The sequence below is a fragment of the Salvelinus fontinalis genome, chromosome 1, assembly GCF_029448725.1.
Source record: "Salvelinus fontinalis isolate EN_2023a chromosome 1, ASM2944872v1, whole genome shotgun sequence".
Classification (NCBI taxonomy): Eukaryota; Metazoa; Chordata; class Actinopteri; order Salmoniformes; family Salmonidae; genus Salvelinus; species Salvelinus fontinalis.
The window spans coordinates 40566212-40576819 of NC_074665.1; the positions used below are offsets into that span (position 1 = coordinate 40566212).

Below are 10608 nucleotides of genomic sequence, written 5' to 3' on the forward strand. Positions count from 1 at the left end.
ATACTTGAGATGTTTCTACAACTTAATTGGAGTCCATTTGGGGTAAACTCAATTGATTGGACATGATTTGGAAAGGCACACACCTGTCTATAAAAGTTCCCACAGTTGACAGTGCATGTCAGAGCAAAAACCAAGACATGAGGTCGAAGGAATTGTCCGTAGAGCTCTGAGACTTTTTATAGTTTATTTTATTTCCCCTTTATTTAACTAGGTAGGCCAGTTGAGAACAAGTTCTCATTTACAACTGCGACCTGGCCAAGATAAAGCAAAGCAGTGCGACACAAACAACAACACAGAGTTACACATGGAATAAACAAATGTACAGTCAATCACACAATAGAAAGAATCTATATACAGTGTGTGAAAATGAGGTAAGTGTAAGGGGTGCGTATCTGGTGGCAGGGAAGTCAGATGCAGGAGAGCAGAACTTGATAATAGCCGGAGCAGTTTAATAGTAAAACCAACAGCATAAGAAATACAAAGTATGGGCACAATAATAACCCGACGCACACCAGTCAAACATAATGTGCACAAGCCCTTACAATAAACAATACCACACAAAGACATGGGGGGAACAGAGGGTTAAATACACAACACATAATGAGGGAAATGAGAACCAGGTGTGGGAAAACGAGACAAAACAAATGGAAAATTAAAAATGGATCGGCGTTGGCTAGAAGACCGGTGGCGTTGACCGCCGAACACCGCCCGAACAAGGAGAGGCATCGACTTCAGTCGTGACAGTACCCCCCCCTCCCCCCTTGATGTGCGGCCCCAGCAGCGCGTCGACACCGGCCTCGGGGCCGACCCGGAGGGCAAGGCGTAGAGCGATCCCCCGGTGGAACTCTCGCAGCATTGAAGGATCCAACACGTCCTCCACCAGAACCCAGCATCTCTCCTCCGGACCATACCCCTCCCAGTCCACGAGGTACTGAAGGCCCCTCGCCCGACGTCTCGAATCCAGTATGGAATGAACAGAGTACGCCGGGGCCCCCTCGATGTCCAGAGGGGGCGGAGGAACCTCCCGCACCTCAGACTCCTGGAGCGGGCCAGCCACCACCGGCCTGAGGAGAGACACATGGAAGGAGGGGTTAATGTGGTAATCGGGGGGAAGCTGTAACCTGTAACAAACTCACTCTCCTCAGGACTTTAAATGTCCCCACAAACCGCGGACCCAGCTTCCGACAGGGCAAGCGGAAGGGCAGGTTTCGGGTCGAGAGCCAGACCCGGTCCCCGGGTGCGAACACCGGGGCCTCACTGCGGTGACGGTCTGCGCCAACTTTCTGGTGCAGCACGGCCCGCTGAAGGTGAACATGGGCAGCGTCCCATGTTTCCTCCGCGCGCCGGAACCAGTCGTCCACCGCAGGAGCCTCGGTCTGACTCTGATACCAAGGAGCCAGAACCGGCTGATACCCCAATACACACTTGAAGGGGGAGAGGTTAGTGGAGGAGTGGCGGAGCGAGTTCTGGGCCATCTCTGCCCAGGGCACGAACGCTGCCCACTCCCCCGACCGGTCCTGGCAATTGGACCTCAGAAACCTACCCACATCCTGGTTAACTCTCTCCACCTGCCCGTTACTCTCGGGGTGAAAACCTGAGGTAAGGCTGATCGAGACCCCCAGACGTTCCATGAGACCCTGGAAGTGAACTGGGGACCCCGATCAGACACTTTATCCTCAGGCACTGTGTATTAGGGAGACCAGGCAGAAGAAGGAGACGGCAGGACTTAGAGAAACGATCCACAACGACCAGGATAGTAGTGTTTCCCTGTGATGGGGGAAGATAAGTCAGGAAATCAAACGACAGGTGCGACCATGACTAGGTTCCTTCTTTAGAGAATAAGAATAGATACTTGGCAACTTACATGGTACAGGTTATGAAAACCAATAAAATTCATTAATTAGAAAATCTCACTGTTGAGTACTCTATTTTCATGTCAGCTTCCTCTGTTGGGAAACTGAGTTTACAACCTTTATTCCTCAAGACATTATCACAATACAAAAAATAGAAATGAGAAACAGAAAATACAGATTGCTAGACACACGCCTCCTCACAGCAAATAGCACAGTCATCTCTCTGGCGTCTGGCACAGTCCACTGTGTCTGCATGATATAAATGCTGATCCCCTTTCCGTTCAGTTCATCGTTTGGCACCTCTTCAGTCACCACTGTCCATATGGCAACTGTAACGAGAGAGCCAAGAACAAAGGCAAACACCATGATTCATAGAGTCTCAGCTTGGCTCTCCCATGGCCATCTAGTCCCTCGACGACAACCCTGCGCCATCCTGAAGACCATCATCCCCCTGGTGGTATGGCACCGTCCTGCAGTGGCTGGCGTGGCGCCACGTAGACCCCTCAGCTACTCGAACAGCGGTGGGGGTTATCAGCAACACCTGGAACAGTCCAGTCCACCTCTGCTGGTTCCAGTGCTTCCTCCTCAGGTCCTTGACCATTACCCAGTCACCAGGTTGAAGCTTATGTAGGATTCCCACCATGGGATGGGGCAAGGATGCTTTCACCCTGGGAAAAATAGCCTTCAGAACATTGTTTAGAGCAGTACAGTAACTTACCATATCGTCATCGCAGCCCATCAGGGTCAGCTTGTTCTTTGGGAGAGGGGTATTTAGCATTCTCATAGGTCCACCCGTCAAAATCTCATGGGGGGCCAGCCCAGTAGTTCTATGTGCCCGACCCCTCATGTACATCAATGGCATTACCGTGACCCAAGGGAGGCCAGTTTCTGCTATGAGTTTCACCATCCTATTCAGTCCAAACAATTCAAAACATTCTTACTTTCCAATTGCTGGGGACTCAGTGTACCTCTTTCCGAGGAACGTGAAAACAAACCAGAACTGTGACACTGGTGCAACGGGAATGCTAAAAAATAGCATTAGCCAGCTCAATAACAGAAACGAATTAGCTGTGGCTGGGACTGCAGATAACAACGTAGTTGAATTGGGAACCACAGGGGCACAGACAAAGACAGCATTCTTAACTGGCCTTAAATCTTGAACAAAACGCCAATCCCCTGAGGCTTTTCTTACTGGCAAGATAGGGGTATTGCAAGGGACTCTGGACACAGGACTAGCGCTCCCTTCTCTACCAATGAAGCATGTACAGGAGTAATACCAGCAATAGCTTCTTTACTGAGTGGATACTGTACTCTTGAGGGGCACCTGGTGTCTGTAGCAGTAACCACAAGTGGCTCAGTCCCTTTCATTCGACCAAAATCATACTTATCCCTCGCCCATAGGCAATTGGGGACCCCTGCAAGAGGGGTGAGTCCTCACTCAAGAGCATGATGTTTGTGACAAATTAGGGCTGATCAAGTTCATGCTTGCCTCTCCCAACTGTCAACTGGCATTTTGCAGCTAAACGGGTAACAAAACATTCATGTGCTGGGTGAATAGGTTGGCCCATCTGGACGCATTTCCCAATGAACAGCATTCACCATTCCCTTCATCCAAACCCCAGTATCCGCCCACCCAACTCTGTGTTATTTAGGAAACGACACAGGTTGTGCGCTATCCTCATACATGTAGAGCTCTTTCTGTGCATGAGTTAGATTAACCCCTAATGGACAGAAATCCCTGCTACAATACAAACCCTCGCACTGTACTAATTCTGATGCTACACTTTCTAACAGCCATTTTGTTCTCATATTTCAGGTCTCTTGTCAATGGTGAAAAGTGGGAGGTGCAATGTAAGCCTGCTTCAGACATGAAACTGCCCTCGTGGCCCCAATGGGTTTAGACCATTGAGAAATCACGAGCAATATCAAGCACCTCATTATCAACGTCCCATGTATAATACCAGTCCCAAAACTCAGACATCAGCATCAATTGCTCCCCCTCCTTCTCATGTATAACAGTGAGCCAAGAGGGGCCACATGTTATATTAATGCCCAATTTGCACCAGAGGTCCCTGCTCATTAGGTTGACTGAGAAATTGTCAGAGTAGAGAAATTGATGCTGACACTCCTCACAAAAGGCGACAGGGAGGGACATGGTTACATGCTCCCTTAAGGGGAGACCTGAAGCTCCCACTGTCTTGACTGTTTCACTAGACACGGAAGATTTTTTCATAGCCTTACAGTTAATCACAGACATTGCAGCCCCGGTATCAACAAGAAAAATTATCGACTCAACATTGACGCGAGCCTCCACTGTTGGCTCAATTCGAGGAAGGGTGTGACTCGTTAAAATCAAAAGCTCTAGTTGCTCTGACGATTATAACACAACTATTCCTGTCTCCCCTTCATGTCAATATTCCTACTCCTGTTCCTGGCCTGGATCTGGATTGTACAGGGTCGTCTGTGCCGGTGGCCCCGTCTGCTGTTGCCCAGGCTGGCCGCTTCCCTGAAGGCCCCCATTGTGGCGGAGGGCCTCCTCGTGAGGCGGGCCCCGTCCATTCATTGGGTGGCGGCTGCCATGGCTGTTGAGCAGGTGGATACCACAGTCCTGGAGCTCCTGCTGGCCAATGTCCTCTAGCGGCCCCCCTTGGGGCTCCTCTGCCTCTTGGTCCACCTCTGCCTCTTCCCCTCGGCTGCTGTGCTGAACAGTTTGCAGCGTAGTGGCCTGTCTTACGCATGAAAAACAGGTTACACCCGGTCGGGCTCTCACACCACCACCTGCACCACCCCCAGTCGCTGCTGGCACCGCTCCTTGATAGAATGTTAGTTGGGCGGCTTGCAGTTCCTGAGTCTTATCAACGTCTGGGCTGGTTGGAGGAGCGCCCTCGAGGAACGGGTTGCGACTCTTTCTGCCTGTCCATCTCGCTCCTCCAGCCGCACCCTTCATTTGTGGTTTAGGAGTTGACATCATCCCCACCACCAGCGCCAGATCAGAAACCATTCGATCTATCACAGCCATCACAGGGGAGTCGACATCAGGCGCTGTTTCTGGCGTGAACTGTGGTGTTGGGGGAGGTGGCGCTGTGGGAAGCAGAGCTCTGGCATCTTGTGGATGCGGAGGAAGGAGGTCCACAGTGGCAGCCGCAGCAACGGGCGCAGGTAGTGCTGGGTAGAGATTGGGAGGAGAAGAATAGGGAGGTGGGAAATCTCTCTCATTGTCTTTCCTATTCTTGCTCACTGTATTGTTCTACTGGTTCTGACGGGGCTTTACACTGAATGGTTCCTGCCTTTGTGTGCGCCTGTCTGCCTCCATTTGCTCAATTTAACGCAGTCTATCTTATCTTTCTTGCCTTTCTTAGTCCCTTCATAATCTGTTAGTCTTTCCCTAACTTCGTCTAACAGTGTCACACTCAGTGTCCCTGTCAATGGAAAGCCACCTTCCCGATGTCATAATTGCACCTGACCAAGAATGTCCCTTCCCCACTTATCTGCCATAACCTTCAGGGGTCCCGTCAAGGGGTCTGGCAAGCCGTGTCCTCTGCTCCAGTGTGCACCCATGGCTCCTGCTCCATTCACACACACACAGGGGTTGACAAATAAAGAAAACCAGTTAGCGCTGTTTATACTTTAGACTCTTTCCAAAAACACAGGGAAACCCATACCATTATCAACATTTTATATAGTCGATGAGCCTAGGGCAGAACGTTGCCTCCACACCGGAATATCACCTACTGCAATAACGGTGGTATAGATCCTCTTTTGTCTATCCAGATATGCAAAACTACCTACAGAGTCCCAATGTCTTCCATCTAACTGCGTAACACTGTCCCAAAAATCCAATCTTACCTCGTATTTTCTAGCCTCTACTTCAGGTGAAGTACCAGGAATAACGAAACACTCACAATAATACCTTACAAGTAACCTTGTAAGGGCATGCTTGTTAACAACAACAAAAACCGAATAACTGACACAACACGTTATAATTAGACTTCGCCGGGGCCAGTGTCGTTTCCGGTGTCACCGAGCGCAGGTCCCTCGTCTAATAGAGCTTCGCCAGGACTAGTGCCAGGCTCCGGGCCCTCGTTCCAACAAACCTCACCTCACCAGTCCTACTGTGTTCAATTCAGTACTATGGGGGACTTTAGGTTGCCCTCAACTGGCTGATTAACAATCATGCCCAAGGATACCTCACTTAAGAACACTTATCTACTCAACTCAGTCCTGCTAGTTACCTCAGCTGTGGCCTCTTAAGGAGGACCTCGCTCTGAGCGTACCCTGAACAGGGGCTTCTTAACCTATAGCCTTAAGGTAAAGAAGAACATAAAAGCCTTACACGCAGTGGGTATTCTGTAAACACCACCTTCCTCAGACACACACATTAATATATAGGACTGTGGACACCAAGCGACACAAAGTCTTGCCAGGTACATGTTGAAAGATGTTTGTATTTTTAAAACTGATTGTTAAAAGAAGCGTATAATTAATTGAATACTTTTGTTCTGAGTCAGAGCCTGAACCAATGGAGGTAGGGGCCACATGACTCCCCGTGGCTGAGCGACACTGTCAGAGACAGTTGGGGCTCTGTCCCTAATGTGGCCAGGAGGGGCACCAGCTTCAATAGTGTCCCAACCCGGAATCCACGAGAGCCGAGGGATGGCCCCGTGATCATCCATCTCTTGGGTTAGGTGTGAATCATCACTTTCCGCCAAACCTTTTTTAGTATGGATTTCACCTGGCTGTCCCTCATATATTGTTTCTACAGCTCTAGTGGATTCCTGTGCTGCTGGGAATTGTATGGACCAGGCCCTTGCCTCCTTCCTGCACATGACCTCAAAGCTGCTCTCCTCTCCATTTCCAGTCCAAGCGTTGGATATGCAACCATTGGGATCTGTCACAGCTCCACTCACTCTCCACGTGGGACCCAAGCACCAGGAAAACCTTCCCTTCCTCATTACCTCTGCACCCTTGCACAAAGTCATCCTTGGCCTCCCGTGGCTCCAACTCCATAATCCCACCATCTCCTAGTCAGAGGGGAGGATTACCGCCTGGGGACCAGAATGTCAGATTATGTGCTCTCCCGCACCCTGTGGTTCCACGTTGGTGGAGGGCCCTGTGAGTTTCCGCGAGCCCATTAATCGGTCCTCCTGTATTATTAGCCCCGTGTTTTGGGATGTAGATGTGGGCATCCACCAGGGTCTGGAGAGGGCTCCTGCCACCTGGCCCCCGGAGTGCAGCTACATCTCCACGGGGGTCAGAGATTGGTTGCTGACCTGGGCACACATCCCTCGCCACTGGACACCCAGGTATCACCCGCACCACTCAATCCCTTTCTGAGAAATACTGGTGGTCCACTTTGGCGCAGGATGTAGCACACTATGTCAACTCATGTTGTGTATGTACTCCATCTAAATCTCCCTGGCACGCTCCAGCAGGTAAACTCCTTCCACATCTCGTGGCTCAGCAACCTTGGTCTCATCTGTCCGTTGATTTCGTCACTGATTTTCCCATCCTCTGATGGTTTCACCACCATTTTGGTGTTTTTTTGACAGATTCTCAAAATGAAGCAGTTTCATCCCTCTCTCCGTACCTCTCTCCAGGTCGTAGAGGCACTGTTCCAGAAGGTCTTCCGGCACTATGGCCTTCCGGAGGATATCGTCTCCGATCGTGGCCCACAATTTACATCACGTGTATGGAAGGTTTTCACTGTGCCTTCTTCAGGGTGACGAAGGCACAGTGATGCTGAAACGTTTGTGATTTACCCAATAAATTAATGGGAGTTTATATATGGGGTGTGCGACTCTTTAGCTTATAGTTTGTTCGCAGTTACTCAGCACCTCTACATAAAAAGTCTGAGTGTGCGCCAGCTCATGGTTTTTATTCGACATTTCCTTAATCCACCACAACCGTCTCAATGTGTCGAACCAACAAATATCTACTGGATGAGGTGGCCAAGTATGCGGAGTCCTCTGTTCTCCTGCGAGTACTAAGAACTGTTTGTTCTAAGAATAGAGGATAAGGAGAGACTTCGTTCTGAACATGCAAGTTTCAGAGTACAGAGGGTGGGGGTAAGAACACGAGATGTGCACAGCCGTGGTGAATTAGGTACAGAGTTATGTGAAAACAGCAACTTACACAACCAGAGTAACAGGATTGTACACACCTATAATTTATATAAACCTTAATGTAATGCTAATTAATTTTTTTCCTTACACTCCCCTCAAGACACTCAGTTTCTTATATAAAAATGTAAGGGTACAAACATTAAATAATTATTGTTAAGCATACATTTAAATAAACAAAATGCCTGACATTTCATCCATGATTAACAACCTTCCTTTAGGTTGCTGAGTTTGATACCTTCTTTATCGAAACACAATCAGGAAAATAATAAACATACTATTTAAATCACACAAGCTTCATTATAGCAAATGGGACAATCATCCTGCTGACAACGAGCGCAGTGGTAGGGGTCAGCGTGATAGAAATGTCCATCTCGTTGAGAACCCTTCCTACACCAGTGTAATTGGCTATAAAATAACCAAACTAAATTTTGTGATGGCATTGTCAGTGTGCCTCCTTGCTTTGCACAAGTCCTCATATTCTAAAATCAAATGATTTCTCTAACAGGTTGGGACCTACATGGTTGAGTACCTGCTCCAGGTGGAGGTGACCAGACTCTTCCCATTTGTGTTGGCTCTTGGGGACTGCTCACAGGTGTTTACAGTCGTTAGTGGACCGCCATTGGAGCAAGGTACACTGTTTGGGACACTGGATGTGTACTTCAGGCAGTGGTGTGTGTTCATGAAGACTTATCTCTTCAGTAGGTCATATGATTGAGTGTAGTCTGGCCCAGGAGTGTGAAGGTGAACGGAAAGGCTCTGGAGCAACGAACCGCCCTTGCTGTCTCTCCAGGGCCGGTTCCCCTCTCTCCACTGGGATTCTCTGCCTCTAACCCTGTTACTGGGGCTGAGTCACTGGCTTGCTGGTGCTCTTTCATGCCGTCCCTAGGAGGGGTGCGTCACTTGAGTGGGTTGAGTTACTGACGTGAACTTCCTGTCTGGGTTGGCGCCCCCCCTTGGTTGTGCTGTGGTGGAGACCTTTGTGGGCTATACTCGGCCTTGTCTCAGGATTGTAAGTTGATGGTTGAGGATATCCCTCTAGTGGTGTGGGGGCTGTGCTTTGGCAGAGTGGGTGGGGTTATATCCTTCCTGTTTGGCCCTGTCCGGGGGTTTCTTCGGATGGGGCCACAGTGTCTCCTGACCGCTCCTGTCTCAGCCTCCAGTATTTATGCTGCAGTAGTTTATGTGTCGGGGGGCTAGGGTCAGTTGGTTATACCTGGAGTACTTCTCCTGTCTTATCCAGTGTCCTGTGTGAATTTAAGTATGCTCTCTCTAATTCTCTCGTTCTCTCTTTCTCTCGGAGAACCTGAGCCCTAGGACCATACGTCAGGACTACCGGGCATGCTGACACCTTGCTGTCCCCAGTCCGCCCGGCCTTGCTGCTATTCCAGTTTCAACTGTTTCTGCCTGCAGTTACGAAACCCCTACCTGTCCCAGACCTGCTGTTTTCAACTCTTAATGATCGGCTATGAAAAGCCAACTGAGATTTATTCCTGATTATTATTTGACCATGCTTGTCATTTATGAACATTTTGAAAATCTTGTCTCTCTCTAATTTTCTCCTCACTTTCTCTCGGAGGACCTGAGCCCTAGGACCATACGTCGGGACTACCGGCCGTGGTGACTCCTTGCTGCCCCCAGTCCGCCTGGCCTTGCTGCTATTCCAGTTTCAACTCTTCTGCCTGCGGTTATGGAACCCCTACCTGTCCCAGACCTGCTGTTTTCAACTCTTAATGATCGGCTATGAAAAGCCAACTGAGATTTATTCCTGATTATTATTTGACCATGCTTGTCATTTATGAACATTTTGAAAATCTTGGCTCTCTCTAATTTTCTCCTTCTCTCTTTCTTTCTCTCGGAGGACCTGGGCCCTAGGACCATGCGTCGGGACTGCCGCCCGTGGTGACTCCTTGCTGTCCCCAGTCCGCCTGGCCTTGCTGCTATTCCAGTTTCAGCTGTTCTGCCTGCGGTTATGGAACCGCCACCTGTCCCAGACCTGTTGTTTTTCAACTCTTAATGATCAGCTATGAAAAGCCAACTGAAAATTATTCATGATTATTATTTGACCATGCTTGTCACTTATGAACATTTTTGAACATCTTGGCATAGTTCTGTTATAATCTCCACCCGGCACAGCCAGAAGAGGACTGGCCACCCCTCATAGCCTGGTTCCTCTCTAGGTTTCTTCCTAGGTTTTGGCCTTTCTAGGGAGTTTTTCCTAGCCACCGTGCTTCTACACCTGCATTCTAGCTGTTTGGGGTTTTAGGCTGGGTTTCTGTACAGCACTTCGAGATATTATCTGATGTACGAAGGGCTATATAAAATAAAATTGATTGATTGATTGATGGATGACAAGGGAAGCTAGGCTTCCCAACAAAAATGTACCAATAAAAAAAACAAAAATGTATCTTTCGTCTCCCTTTGTTTCATAATTTTCCTTCAATTTGCAAAAGGAGTGTATCTCACAGGAGAAATCATTTGAGCAAGCCCTCTGTCTCTCTAAATGTAGGCCATCTATCTGATGCTGTCTGGTCCAAATGAGTATGACATTGTTGCTGCCCGTAGCATTGAAGGCAAAGGAAGCCAGTGAGCATCTGGCTTCCCATGATAAAAAAAAGTATACAAAATTGACCAAT

General features: G+C 48.9%; 1 protein-coding gene across 1 annotated transcript in view; it reads left to right on the plus strand.

Moving 5' to 3' along the window:
• si:ch211-180a12.2 (uncharacterized) overlaps nt 1-10321 on the plus strand; it is a 73326-nt gene extending 63005 nt beyond the window's left edge. Inside the window, exon 13 of the mRNA XM_055921094.1 lies at nt 8481-10321. Coding sequence (XP_055777069.1) covers nt 8481-8500 — 20 coding nt within the window. The 3' untranslated portion in view covers nt 8501-10321. The remainder of the gene's footprint in view (nt 1-8480) is intronic.
• The last annotated feature ends 287 nt before the right edge of the window (nt 10322-10608 follow it).